Genomic DNA, 15504 nt, shown 5'->3' on the forward strand with positions numbered 1-15504 from the left:
AAACTGTCACTCATACGTTACTGGAGGAAATGTAATATGGTACAGTCACTCTGGAAAACAGTTTGGCCATTTCTTTAAAACCTAAACATGCAACCACCGTACAACCCAGCAGTTAGACTCCTGAGCTTTTATCCCACAGAATTAAAGATTTGTGTTCACACAAAAACCTATACTCTAATGTTTATAGCAGCTGAACACAAGGGGCCTGGGTCAGCTTAGAAGGGCGTGGAGTCGTCTTACTGATAAGAAGTCTCTAAACTGACCATCCAGGCACCTTTCCAGGGCAGGGCTGTACACGGAGGAAAACTTAGGATAGTGGAATCAAAATTGAGCCAGGAAGGGACAAGGAGATGAAGGAAAAGAAGTGCAAAGCAAGGGATGGAAACAGAGTCGGGAACTCCCAAAAGCAAGCTGCCCTGTTTTTAAGCACGATGCAAAAACAACAGAAAAGGGAGCTCTGTGAAGGAAAAGAAAGTATCCTGACTTTGCTTCCTTCTAAAATTCCAGAAAATGAATTTCATGTAAAAAGAGCAACAGATTTAAAAAAAGCAACAGATAAGGACTAAAGCTATATCTTATAAAGAGTTAGAGTAAGAAGAAAATATGGAACAGAATAAAATCCTTACAGATAAAGAGAGCACATCAGAAAAATCATGCTACCAAAAAGATGAAATTATAATCTCTTTCAAAACAAGCTAAAAGTCATTAAGAAAGTGTTAGAAGATATGAAATAACAACATAAATCACAATGGGAAAATCTCAAAATAGGCAATAATATTGTACTATAATAATGTAATGTGATAAATAGATCTCCAATACAATCATACCACTATAATACCCCTAAATTTACAAAATGCAACATGTCAAATTTATCAAATAAAAAATTATAATTTTTAAGAAAAATCAGAAAGTCTCAGAAATGTAACAGTACTCAGGAAATAATTATAAACTTTTAAAAACTCCATTTCAGAAATGAAGACTGAACAAGAAGGAACAGAAGAATAAATAAACACAATGCAGAAGGCCTCAATAGAAAGAGAGAAGGTGAAAAGGAGCTCTATCCCCCCCCCCCTTCTTTAGTTTCTCGCCCTCCACTGGTCACCAGTCGTCAGTCAGCCACTCACCTCAGCTCATCACAGCTCACTCCCGCCAACCTCCGGCTGCTCACAGCAGCCCAGCTCCAGAGAGAGCCGTTGTTTACAATCTTAGCTGCAGAGGGTACAGCTCACTGGCCCATGTGGGAATGTAACTGGAGATCTCGGTGTTAGGAGCACGGCCCTCCAACCACCTGAGCCACTGGGCCGCCCGGGAGTTCAACTAAAAAGTATAACTCAATATAACATTCCTAAAACTAAAAAAGATTTGAACAACATATTGAAAGAGAATGTGGTTTATTTGAGAAACACAATTCAAGCGACCAAAGCCAAGATATATTTTAATAAAATTTCTGGACATTAAAGAAAAAGAAAATACCACCTGGGCATCCGAGCAAAAATAGTGACTTAGATTATCATCAGACTTTTTGAGAGCGATGTTACATGAAAATGTAGTAACATTATATTAAGATACTGCGATAAAGCATAGAAATGAAGGATTGGCAGAATTAGAATATCCCTGTTCTGCAATCCCCAGTGAATTAAAAGACCGAGGCAAAGAGCATCAATGGTTCCTAACATAACAAAAAGAGAGACAACCAGACGTTGTGTGCCTCCTGGTGAAAAACCACAACCCTCTCCCCCCATAGTCTTTCCAAAGGAACTAAAGCTAAATCTGATCCACCCACTGCATCCAGATGCCTATTTGCAGAAAATGCAAAGGATGGCAGGATATGTTAAACAGCACCAAGTGTGTGCAATCAGCAAAATCCAGACTATGGAAAACTCTGCAGGTCAAAAGTTCAGCTAAGGAAAAGAAAGGGATAGAGGAGAAACCTGTCAAGTATAAGAGACATAAAAGACAATTGAGCTATATTGTCCAGGAACTCATACTTGAGTGAATAGACTATACAAAAATACCAAAAGAGGGTTACCATGGCAGTCAGGATATGATTACCTCTGAGAGGACAGAGGGGTTGACCGGCCTGAGGCACATGGAGACCGCAGTGGTCGGCAAAGTTCTATTTCTTGACCTGAGTGATGATTACAGAGGATTTGCCTTAAATAATTCATTAAATTACATATTTTGTGTAGTTGTCTGTATCTGTTTCATTTTACAATAAGAAGATTTTTTTAAACAGTGAAAAGGAAAGCATCTGTCTTCTGAAGATGGAAGTTGAAGGAGAGAAGGACTTGGGGGTATCAACTCACAGGCTGAGGGCCGGACCACAGAAAGTGAACAGCTTGGGACTGGAAGGAGTTAGGTCTTAGGGGAATTTCTGGACACTGTCCTTGGAAACCGGCACTCATGGCATATACAAGCAGGAGGAAGAAGGGCGGAAGCGTGAGAGATGCATGATCTCGGAACACAGAACTCCACCAAGGCCTCACAGAAAAGGGCCACTCCTGAACAGTGACCTCACGAGTGTCCGTTACTTCGTGTAGGGCCCTCGCCAGGCAGTACTGCTCCAGGCTCCAGGCGAGAAGCTTCAGTCAGGACCTCAGTATGGCGGTGGTGGGGAGACAGCTCCTGAGACCTGCAGGGACAGTGATAAAAGTCTCATGAGGGACCCCCTACCCTCCCATTCCAGGGCCTCAGCAGACAGAGCCACCCTTCCATCATACCCCCATGACGCCTCCCTGTGGCCAAAGGGTTGAGAGAATGATCTGCCACCCAAAGACAGGGAGGAAGACATTACCTCATCACCAGACAGCTGAGTCTCCACATATCCTGGAATGAAAGAGAGGGAAGAAACAGAACATTCCAGTTAGGACTAAATGCTGTCGTTATCTGAGGAGTGGGGGTGCATTATCAAAGCTCCATCACTGCTGACCCCGGATGTTTCTGCTTCAGAAAAGACTATGCCAGCGATCCTGAGAAGTACAACCAGCCTCCCATCTTTGACATTAGGGAAGTGGGAAGTGGGGAAACCCCAGAGCCGGTGGCAGGTGCTCCCAGAAGCCCATTACCTTTCCGAGCCCTGAGATGAATGGCGATCCCCACCAGAAGGAAGATGAGCCCAAACAGGAAGGCTACCGCTGCACTTAGCACCTTTCTCCAGGAGAGCTCAGACTGGGCTCCTACGGGAAACGGGGTTCCAAGTTAGTAAAAACCTGTCGATATTTGGTGCACCTTCCTGAAATCCCAGAGCCTGTGCTGGATATCAATTCAATGCCATCTGGAGAATATACATTTAGAAATGGTTCTTTGAAGCCCAGGTTTCCACCCATTAAGTTTCTGTTACAGAATCTTAAGGACCATATGAATGCCCCCTAATACCAAGACCAAAGTATTAGAGGATACTAGTTCCCCACATTGGAAGTAAGTGACAAGGTGATTAGACCTCATTATTTCTTGGAAGATATAAGGACAGGTATCTGCCATGCTTTCTCCCACCCTAACTCAAGGACGCCAGTGACGTCCTGACTCCCTCAGATCTGGCCAAAGAATTAGTGTTGTGCCCAAGATGAATGTGGAGGTCACAGGCCCGGTACTGAGTCAGCAGAACCCCGAGTCAGGCCCAGAGGGTACAAGAAACTGGTTCTCACTCCACTCCACAGACACAGGGCTTGGCAGACTGGCATGGTCAACAAGGCAGGTGTAGACATCTCCGAGTTCAGGAGTCGTTTCCAGCATCACCGTTTTCTGAAAGGTCCAGTCTCCATTCCCAATAAGGCCAGTGGACACGACCCCCGCTCTCTCCTCCTGCCCATTCCGGAACCATCTGATCGTGATGTCCCCTGGATAGAAACCCGTCACAGAGCAAAGCAGCACGTTGTGCTGCTGCAGGCTTGGGGGCCTCTCTGGATACACTGTCACCTCTGGTTGCACTAGAAAGGGAGAGAAAAACGACACTGTGAAGGAAAACCACAAAGCCAACACCCGAGTTTCTTTGGGGACTATCTCTGCCCCTTATAGGCTCTTTCCCAGATCATCCAAGAGGAAACGGGAAATGTGAGGAAATCTCAGAAACTGGATATGGCAGTGCCCCAGGGAGGATTTCGGCCTTATCAGACAGTCCCCCCTTATCAATTACCCCTTGTAGTTGAGGTACACTTGCTCTGAAAGTCCCTGAGAACCTGGGGAACCTAGGACCAAGGTCACAGTGACCTGACCTGTGAGGATAATGAGTGAGTCACAGCTGGGGACAGAACCTATACACAGACTCCCCTGCTCCTAATTCGTTTGTCCCGAAGCAGAAAGTCGCTTCTCATGAGGAGGAAGAGTGATGGCCAGGTGCACACGGGGAACTCCCGGAACCCACCAGACCTGCCCTCCCCCTCACCTTTTCTCCCCACAGTGAAGGGCGCGCCCAGCTCGTAGTTGCGTCTGCAGAGCACATCCACAGCAGCTCTGCTTCTCTCTAGTATGTCTGGCCGACGGTTCCATAGCTCAGCATCAGGCTGCCCCAGCTCGGTCAAGGCCACAAACTTCCCCACATCACTGTCGAAACGTGCATACTCCTCCAAGTTAAAGATGAACCTGACCACAAACTGCACCCTTTCTGTCCCGTTGGTGAAGTAACAGTCAGCTTTGGCCTGAGTCACAAAATCTTCTGAAAAAAAGAAAAAAGACTCCAAACCAGCCCCCACCTTGAGGAAACCCTACCTGGTAAATTATGCCAGGCTGCATGGATTTGAGAGGTGGCCTTTGACCTCAGTAGATAGGCCCTTGGGCCCCACCCTTCTTCCTCTTAGCAAAGATATCCACAGTGGGACGAAGCCTGCGGCCCATCCTACCAGGCCAGCCAAACAGGAGACATGTAACCCGAGAAGCAAACCAAAGAGAGTCCCAAGAGACATAAACATTCAACAAATATTCATTCATTCATTCGTTTTCAACAAATATTTATTGACTGTGTTTTGCCAGACACTGTGCTAAGTTTCTCCAAACCAGGTTTTCAGAAGCCCGAGGTTTGAACTCCATTATCAAGTCAAAAGATCCCTCCCCACATGGAATAATTCAGTAGTATTCTTGACCTTAGTTGGTTCATTCTGGAGTAAAGTGAAGGAATAATGAAGGTGGGGCAAAGAAATGCAGGGTAGGTACATAGTAGGTGTGGAATCAACTCCCCTTCTGCCTTCCACTCTCTATGGGTTTTCTCCAAGAATTTTGTCTGGACCTTTTCTTTTGTCTCTTATTCAGCGACCTCGTCCCTGCTGTAGGCTCTAATGAGGTCATGACCTCATGACCTCTATTGATGTTGGGTGAAATAATGTTAATCCATGAATTCAAGTTGTCTTTCATCATCACCATCACCATCATCACTGACACGTTATACCTGCAATCTAGTAGTTGCAACAACACGGTGTTAGGGAATATAAGGTTTGCTTAAACCTTCTTTGGGAACTTTTAAATTAAACACTGCCACCTAAGATGGAATAAAAAATATCCAATTCCATTCTCTATTATGATTTTCTACTTTCAAAGTACTTTACTAATATTGATAGCGATTAATTTGAGCCATATATTAACTTTCATACCATGTACCTCATTTCTAATCATCTCATGTTCTCCAAAGTAATTTAATTGTCCAAAGCTATTCAATCATTCCTCATAGGAAAGAAAAAGTATGCCTCTTACTGGTAGAGCATAGTGTGCTATGGCTGAATGTTATGTCCCTCCAAAGTTCATATGTTGAAATCCTAACTCCCTAAGATGATGGTAGCATTAGTTGCTGCCTTTGGGAGGTGCTTTAGGTCATGAGGGTGGAGCCCTGATGAACGGGATTAGTGCTCCAGAGAAATCCCTCACCCCTTCCACCATGTGAGGACCCATGAGAAGGGGCCAGCTATGAACCAGGAAGACAGCCCCCACCAGAACACGACCATGCTGGAGACTCGATCTTGGACTCCCCAGCCCCAGAACTGGGAGAAATAAATTTCTATTGTTTATCAGTCACACAGTCTGTGGCATGTTGTTACAGCAGCTCAAATAGACTAAGACCGTGACATGTGTCTTAGATTTGAATATCTAGAAAAGTTTGAGACACGCTGGTAAATAGATCTGGGATAGGTCTCAGTTGATATGAGCTCTAGTTCTAAATCCAGTAGTTTTACATAGAAACAGACACTTACCCTCCCTGACCTACTTCCCCATTGATAAAAGTGTGTTTGGGTTCACACCCAACAACACTGAGATAGAGCTCAAAAGCATAGTACTGAGAAAAGAAAACAGAATGTGCTTAATGCACAATGATATTTATTAAAATACACACAGAAAAAACAATGCTACATGTTTTTAAAGGCCACCCTCATACTTAAAGACACAGCAGACACATGGATATTTATGGAAGAGAAGGAGTGAGAATGGAGACCAGGGAAGAGAGGAGAGAGTCTACTGACCAATGATTACGAGGTGCTGTGAACTCACTGGGTAAGAATAGATCGATTCTATTCTCTTGAGAACAATGAGGAAAGGAAATTCAAATGGGTTAATAACGCATGTTGGCAGGAAAGATCTCCCTGAAGAAATGGCATCTAAGTTGAGACTTGAAAGATCATTGTCCCTGGTCTTGAGTTGTAAATTTACTTTCCTTTCTAAGTCCAGCAGGCTCCTTCAGGAACAGCTGAGCTGAGCTGCCAGGACAGCAGCGTCCTTCCTGGGTCAGCCATACTCATCTCTCACTCAATAGCTGATTTCATGTGATGCTCTCACCTCTTATTCTCTGTTCCCTCTTACAATCAAAATCAGGGGGAAATTTTTTTTTTAATTAGATCTGTTTCAGATTTAAGATCTGGACTGATTTTTTTTCCTTTTGTGTTGTTTAATGGGCATTACAAGCTCAGAAATAATGAGCTAAGAATAATGATCTTCTCCTACACACTCTCCCCCAGGTTTGTTCCTCTTTTGTATTTAATGAGACTTTGACATTCAAAGGGGTTTTGTTTTTAGCTCATTAGATCCTGTTTTCTGCTGATAAATATGTTTTATGGTGCAATATTGCTTCATGTTTGCACAGCCTACCTCGTCAGCTAGAAAAATAACAGCAATAAATACATGTACCCAGTAACCTGAAGACAGGAATAACGTATTCAACTCTTATTTCTCAAAATTGCTTGGTACAATTCTGACCATATAATAGGGGCTTAATAGATACCAAAAGAAGCAATCTTTGTTTCCAATTTTTTTTGTTCATACATAATTCAATTAGATAAATACAGAAACAGTTACAATCATCAGAGCAAACTCCGGGCTGAAGAATGGCAGCTAGTCTCAGACTGCCTGCATGGTCCAATAAGGACCCTAAACAAGACAAAATGTTTCCCTTCTTCCTGCCTCCCGACACCTTGAATCTGTGGCTCTGGTACAGGAAGTCCCTTTTCCCAGCAGTCCATTATGTGTGGTAAAGGGTAAAGAAACACTTCTCGTCAAAGGGAGAACACTGTCTTTGAAACCAGAAGCCATGTCCAGTCTGGTCTATACCCTGGACCTATATGGAAAGTCATCCCTCCCCCATGCCAATTCTTGCATACACACCTGGAAAAAAAATCCTTCTGTTCTTACCTGGAGAGTCTCTGTCTTGAGTCATAGAGAAATCCAGCCTGATCAGATTCACTATCAGAGCCACCACCCAGGGAACCCACCCAGAACCCATTCTGGAAGGAAAAAAATGAGACAGGAAAAATCATCAGCGTCTTCAGAATGGGGCTTGCCCCCACACAACTCAGTCAAAACATATTCATTAAGTGTATACCTTCCTGGCCCACCCAGGATTGGAAACTTCCCACACTGACAACCAATCAAGAGAGAGAAGTTTTGCATCATTAGGTGCTGGGTAGAATATTTTCATAAACGTGTTATACCACTCCAGAATTGTTTACCTGTGGAATCACTGACAGTAGTTTAGGTATGTGGAAAATGGTCTAGGAGAAAAAGAGGTGTAGGTGGTCCTAGAAGAACTGAGCACATTTTTTATTATGTACCCTGCTATCCTCATTTTGCACTGTCCCTGGCCTGTCCTTGCCAAATAGGTCTCCCTTCCTATGGGGTGGTTGACATTGCCAACAGAGGGTGTGTAAATTAAGAAGAAAGTAGACAGCATTCTGAAGCATATGCCTTCAGAGGAGGTGGTGAAGGGATTATCAGAGAACAAATAGAAGAGGTTGAGAATACTAGAGAGTATGATTTCCTATGAACCAAAACAAAAAACCACAAAGAGAGGATTCTCAAGAAAACAAAACGCTGCAATGTTCATGAGGATAAAATACAAGAAAACATTATTGTATTTTATAATTAGTGGATCACCAATAACCTTTAATGGGACATGGAGTGTTAAAAGTAAAACAGTACTTTTCAAAACAGTAAAAAGTAAATTGGAAATGAGAAAATGAAGGTAGCAAATATAAAAGTCCCTCTAGAATTTTGAAAGTGAAAATAATAAGAAAAAAGATGAGACTGTCACTTGAGAGAAAATCAACACCAAACAAACATTACTTTTAAGATAAGACAGACCTTAACAAGTTTCTGAGGCAAAAGGAAGGCAACCCCCCCCAAAAAAAAAAAATGCTGACTGGAATTCGAGAATAAGAATAATTGTCAGGCTTGGCAATGAAAAGGAACGCTTCTTCAGATACAAGAATGAAAACATTGGGGGCCGGCCCGGTGGCTCAGGAGGTTAGAGCTCCGTGCTCCTAACTCCGAAGGCTGCCGGTTCGATTCCCACATGGGCCAGTGGGCTCTCAACCACAAGGTTGCCAGTTCAACCCCTCAAGTCCCTCAAGGGATGGGGGGCTCTGCCCCCTGCAACTAAGATTGAACACAGCACCTTGAGCTGAGCTGCTGCTGAGCTCCCGGATGGCTCAGTTGGTTGGAGTGCGTCCTCTCAACCACAAGGTTGCCGGTTCGACTCCCGCAAGGGATGGTGGGCTGTGCCCCCTGCAACTAGCAACGGCAACTGGACCTGGAGCTGAGCTGCGCCCTCCACAACTAAGACTGAAAGGACAACAACTTGAAGCTGAACGGCACCCTCCACAACTAAGATTGAAAGGACAACAACTTGACTTGGAAAAAAAGTCCTGGAAGTACACACTGTTCCCCAATAAAATTCTTTAATAAAAAAAAAAAAAAAAAAAAAGAATGAAAACATTGGAGTAAGAAGGAAAGATGTGGAGTAAGAAAGATGGGAATGAGGAAGTTTCAGTTGTATGACTTTCAATGGATTCAATTTAGAATAAGATAAGATCTTTTGTTAAAAATGAGCTGCAAGAAAATACATTTGATAACTAAGGAGAGCAAGACTCCTCTTCACCAAAGTGGATTATAAGTGCATTATCATGTGTTTAGCACAGAGCTATCCATGCTCAATGTTATGGGCTGTGCAGTGATTGAACAGACAAGTCCCTTGTCCTCAAGAAATGTATAACCTACGTGGAGTGTCGGAGAAACAATCCACTATACTGTCAGGAAGAATGAATAAATTTCTAATGTTGGAGCACACAAACAGACTAAACTCTAACAACTTTGTCTAGAAAGAGCTCGTGATGAAGTTGATATTTGATGCAATTGGCCTAACAAACAGAAAATTTAGGAATTCAAAATACCCAGTACACTCGGACAATAGAGAGGAGATAAACAGTGAAACAAAAAAGTTTATCTGGAATCCCTTTAAAATGACTGATTATCCACAATAAATAAGTATATGCACACTACTTCATTGAATGGGAGGAGATACAATAGAATTTTTTTGCTTCTTCACTTCCCTAAAGAAACACATGCTTTGATGGGTATGTATGGTGGGATTATGATGGTAGTTGACCAGGAGACCCAGAAATACTTGATTTATGCCTTACAAATATGCTGGGATGCCCTCGGGAAAGCCCTACCCATAAATAGTAATAGCAAATTGTAAATCAAAAGTTTACTCTATTATTATTCGCTGGTCAAATCCCTGACATGCCAAAGGGTTTTATGGTAAGCTTCTCTGAAGCACAAGACCCCACGCAAGGTCTCATGTTCCCTCTTAAATCCTACATGTATCCTTTGCCAAGTGTAAACCTAAAGGATTAAGAACTTCCAAGCACATGAGTAATAATGTGGGAAGAAGAAAGATGATTGGGTCACAAAGGGACGCTGTTCAAGGTAGCAGAAATAGGGTTCAGAAAAGAGAAGAGAAATGCAACTATGTAACCTTTTAATGTTCTCTGACGCACTCTTAGTGGACATGCCCTACCCTGGAATCTGACCCCTCAGAACAATAATTTCTTCTCTTGGAGTTCGTGACAGATAAAGAAAAAGATGGAGAGGTGTGGAAGACATCCCTGGTGTTCAAGGTTTCCTCTACTTCCTGGGTCCATGGAAAATGATACCTCCTAGTCACTGGGACTATGTGACTAGTTCTAGCCCATGGTTAGTGAACAAAAAGTCCTCGATCAAAAATTTAACTATTATATCATTGCATGATTCTTCTTCTCCTCCTCTACCAAGTCAACCAAGACAGCCTTGTGTTGAAATGGTGGAATCAGAATATAAAAGTAGTCTAATTAGCTGAATCGTCATGGAAGGCAGCCACCCTGAAAATCACTCAAACCTACAACAGATGCTATATGAATAAGAGATAACTTGTGCTTAATGAAGGCACTGAGTGTTGTTTGTTACCGCAGCCTGGCCTGACTTAACCTAACTAATATAGGACAGGCACAGAAATGCTGACCCACCCCCACCGCATCCCTCAGGAAGAATTGAATATTCATGAATAACACCTACCACAGGCCAGAAAATGGTAGACCCTGCATACAAAGCATGTGACCCATGACTGGGAGTACTTCTTCTAGAGGTGGGTGGTTGTGTTGCTCCCATTTGGGAGGCCATGTGTGAAACTGAGTAAAGAGACGGCAGGTTAGAAGGAGATCAAGCCACTGAATTTTAACTTCCTCCCTTCTTCCTACCCACACATACTTTGGTCTTTCCCATGTATCTCAAGTTATTTGGAAACAGAGAAAAACATTTGACTTGAGGCTGAGTGAGTGAGGTTATCAGAAGTAGTAGAAGCCCGAGAGGGCATGAGGCATAAGTCTAAGCCTGTTTCCTCTCCTCCGCAGGCCGTACCCTGGCTGGGCTTCTGCAGCTTCTCTCAGAGATAAAAGAGAGTCCATGAGGAGAGGAGAAAGAATGGGGCTTAGAGAATATAGATCAAATGGGGGCTTGTATTTCAGAGGCAAGAGAAGGAGTTTCCAGATGGTAAGGGGCGGTGAGAGAGCACTGGTGGGTAGGGATGCTGATCCAGAACGTTAGGACGGCTGCTCTTTCTTACTTCTGGGGTAAATGTGTTCCAGGTCCATCAACACTAAGATCCGATTTGCCTACACCATCATAATAAGAACTAATATTTGCTGATTGTTTATTGTGAGTCAGTTTTCTAAGCACTGTGTGAAAGAATATGTGGGGGTGGGAGTGAGAGAGAAAGAGGAAGAGAGAGAATCATCACAACCCTTCACAGTACATACTACTATGATTCTCCGTCATATAGACGAAGTAATGAAAGAATGAACCAAAGTTCACGTAACTAGTAAGTCTATCGGCTGTGCTTTTTCCATTGCACTGTATTCCTTACTTGGGAACCCAGGAAAGCTTTGTTTCTCAACTTTCAGTATCTCTGTAATGATAAGATGCACAAAGGGGCAAAATAACTGAAGAATTTTATTATGACTGGTGTTGGGGCAGACCTGCATCATAGCCTGTCACAAAAAAGAAATCGGTGGCCGCGTGTATCACAAGCAAGGAAGGGCATAGAGCCTATTGTAGGAACTAAGAAGGGACAGCAACACCAACCTGTGAGTTTCCCTTGTCAATGGCCTCTGATGCAGCTTAAATGAACTGAATCATCTGATTTGTCCAGTTAGAAGCTCTGTTGAGTCGTTTTCTGTGCTTAGCGTCAATGTCTACAGTGAGAGGATCTGGGGTCCCCAGGCTTATCAGAGACGATACAGTCTTGGGGAGACAGCTAACAAAGGGAGAGGCTGTGGCCTGGTTCCTTCCCCCTCATTTTTGTTTTTGTATTCTACTTATATGAGCTTGAAAAACAAGGTGGGGCATTTTGAGTTTCTCTTCCTGTCTGACTTCAGCCAAGAGCCCTACTTAATATAGATACGGGCTTTTCTGAGATTTTTCATGTTAGTTCATATTTTGCATCTCTCTTCCTCTTTCTCTCCCCGTTCTCTAGGGAGAGAAGTTGGGCGTGATCTATATGGTTGTTTCTTGAGGTGGGTAGCAAGTAATCCTCCCTATTACCTGACATAAATTCCCCTTCAATTGCTATTTTGATGAATTTAAATTTGAAATATGCTGTTTATTTAAATTCATGTTCCTCTTTCTACACTCACCTATCACCAGAAACATAAGCTGGCTTGGATAAGTTAGAAAAATATTCTGAGCTACTAGACAGAACATTAAAACATAGTTTTCGAGAACACCGTGTGTTGAGCTACAGTTTAATTGAAGGAGTTTTACCAGGGTGAGAACATTGCCAGCTCAAAACACTTAATTCTCCCTCAGTGGTGATTGTAGTCCCAACCTAGAGGAGCTGTCACATGAGGGAAAAGGGTAAAGGATATGAGAAACAACAAAAACAGTTGGAATTTGGAATGTCCGAAGCAAACTCATGGTCTCACCCAGAGAATCCATTTGGGAACTGAGGGACTAAAGGTTCTGGCTTCTAAATTAGCAATCACTCCTTTGATAGGATGTCTGGATGAGTGTATCCACCCAATACTGAGTTTTGTGTATTACATGATACCGTTCTCCTATGATGGTTTTGTCTATCACCTCATCCTGGAAAAGTGAATGTTCGTGGTCTTTTGTTCTCCTAATTTGTTCATTTGAATTCACTGTTCCTAGGAATTACTCACTGAAATTATAATATTATGAACTTCACAAAGGTTTTCTAGAACAAACCCAACTTGGTCCTGATGGTTTTTTAAAAATCTGTGCTAGCATCTGTTTGCAATACATTTTTAGGACTTTTGCATCAACATTAATAAGTAAACTCATCTACAGTTTTTATTTTGTGCATTGTAATCGTTTAACATCAATATTATACTCACTTCATTAAAACAATGCTTTTTATGCTATTGAGCCATTTAATTAGAATTGGAATTACCTTTTTTTTTTTCCTTTAAAGACTATTACATTCCCCTATATCTGGACCTTGAGCTTTTTTTGGGATAACCCAAGAAAACTCTACTTCTTCTATGCAAATTATTCTATATAGATATTCTAACTATGTAGGGGTTGGTTTGGTATATTTTTCAAGAGAATTATTGATTTAATCCAAATTTTCAATTTTATTTCTATAAAATTAAACAAAGTAGTCTCTTCTGATTTTTCCTGTTCCTGTATTAATTTTATCCTTGTCATTTCTTATTTTCTTTACTTGCAACTTCTCTATGTTTTTGTTGATGATGTTTATCTTACTGAAATAAATTTAAAGATTTCGAATTTATACATTCTACTGGTATTTAGTTTTCTAACTCTTTGATTTCTGCTTTTATCTTTATTATCTGCTCCTGCTTTCATTTGATTTTGTTGTACTTTTCACTTAATTCACTGATTTTATTCTTTCCTTTCACTGATATAAGTAATTAAGGTCATGAATTCTCCTTTGAGCACTGCTTTAGCTATATCCCAAAAGTTTTGACATGTGATTTTTAATTGTCATTTTTCTAGAAGTTTTTCATTTGTCCTTCTCCCCTCCCCCCATTCCCCACCCCCAACTGGCCCAAGAGATCGTTTCTTTAAGTTTCTATATGGAAGAGCATTTATTTTTTTGATTTTCTTATTATTATCTAGCTTCTTGCATTATGGTCAGAGAATAGTATCTGTAGCACTCCTACTTTTAGGAACTTATTGCAGTTTTTTTGTGCCATAATATGTACTCGATTTTCATTAATTTTGTTTGGCATTTGAAAAGTCATATTCTCTATTTTCAATGAAAAATGTCAAATATATATCCATCAGATCTAATCTTTATTATGTTAATAATATCTTCTGCAGTCATACTTATTTTTTGTTTACTTGGTCTAAGTCCTGAGAAAAGTGAATTAAAGTCACCTATTAGTAGTACATTTCTGAATATTTTCCTTGTATCTAGCTCCTTAATTTCTGCTTTATGAGAGTTGCTTATATGTTACTTAGAACTTACACATCTCAGATATTCATTATGAATTTTACACTTTCCATTATAAAGTGACTTTTTGTCTTACTCAATTTTTGTTGTTTGTTTTTTGGTCTGACTTTCAGACCAAATAATAAGATTTATAATTTTTTGTTTAAGATTTTGACCTTTTCTTCCTTTTTGTTTGCATTCTTTTACGATGCCTTTACCCATCATTTTATTTGTTGAATAAGTGAATGAACCTTTCTGAATCACTTTATTTTTGTCTTTCGTATATGGGAAACACCAGAGTTTTTCTTTTAATCTAATCTAGAAATATTTTTATTTTATGGATGAGTGAAGCCCACTTACAATTATTAATATAGCAAATAAACTGTGTAAATTGGAGATTATTTTGTTAAATATGCTTTTTACATGAGTATGTCTTTGAAAAAACCTTTCACTATGTCTTTTTTGTGATTTTTTAACTTGCAGTTTTTCAGCTGCTTAAGAAGTTGTATATTTTGGGATTGTCTTGATAATTTTGTTTTTATATAATACAATTTGTTCCCTCTTGTCTTGGATAGTTTGTTATTAGTTTTCTACTATGAATATCATAAAACTAGCTTATATCTTCTCTCTTACTGTCCCACTTTCTTTGTGCTTAACTTTGTATTCCTAAATACCTTCTAATACCATTACTTGTCTTATCAGTTTTAAGGGGTATCTTTTGACTCCCAGATATTACAGACAAGGCCATTAGCAAGCTTATTCTATATCCTTACTCATTTTTCCGCTTAATCTGAAATTATTAAGAAATGTGTTTTTAGTGATCAATTTCTTTGTAATTCTGTCTACATCTTCTTATATATTTTGTGACTTTGTTGCTTGGTGCAGAAGGATTCAGTTTTTGTATAATGATCTGGTGACTTCTTGTTATCATTATGCAATGATCATCTTTGTCTCTACCGTTGCCTTTGGTCTTAGACTGCATTTTTAAATATCAATGTAACCACACAAGCTGTCTTCTGTTATTGCTAGCTTTGTGTATTGAATTGCATGTCTTGATTTTAATTTTTTCATGTCTTTAGGGATTTTTTGTGACTCATGTGAAGAGTATATAACACTTCTATTAATCCATTCTGAGAACTTCTTTCTTTTAACTCTTAAATTTAAGTTATTTACATATATTGGATTACCAAGTTTTCTGGATTTGTTTCTATTATCACATATTGTTTTCTATTTTATGTTTCTTTCTTTTTTTCTCCTTTCATGATTTATATTAAATTGATTACATTTTAAAGTAATTTCTAATTTCC

The 15504-nt window shown here is 40.6% G+C and overlaps 1 protein-coding gene across 2 annotated transcripts; it reads right to left on the reverse strand.

Moving 5' to 3' along the window:
* Nucleotides 1-1194: 1194 nt before the first annotated feature.
* On the reverse strand, nt 1195-7769 carry LOC117020887 (HLA class II histocompatibility antigen, DO beta chain). Of its 2 annotated transcripts, none has more exons than XM_033103678.1 (6): nt 7603-7769; nt 4382-4648; nt 3645-3926; nt 3066-3176; nt 2795-2826; nt 1195-2632 (listed from the first exon to the last, which is right to left on the reverse strand). In XM_033103678.1, the coding sequence occupies exons 1-6, from the start codon at nt 7691-7693 to the stop codon at nt 2597-2599; spliced, it is 819 nt and encodes a 272-aa protein (XP_032959569.1). In that variant the 5' UTR covers nt 7694-7769; the 3' UTR covers nt 1195-2596. The 2 variants fall into 2 exon arrangements, with proteins under 2 accessions (XP_032959569.1, XP_032959568.1); XM_033103677.1 differs by having other exon boundaries at nt 1197-2632; nt 4382-4651.
* Between the last annotated feature and the right edge of the window lie 7735 nt (nt 7770-15504).

This window comes from Rhinolophus ferrumequinum, chromosome 3 (assembly GCF_004115265.2).
Source record: "Rhinolophus ferrumequinum isolate MPI-CBG mRhiFer1 chromosome 3, mRhiFer1_v1.p, whole genome shotgun sequence".
NCBI lineage: Eukaryota > Metazoa > Chordata > Mammalia > Chiroptera > Rhinolophidae > Rhinolophus > Rhinolophus ferrumequinum.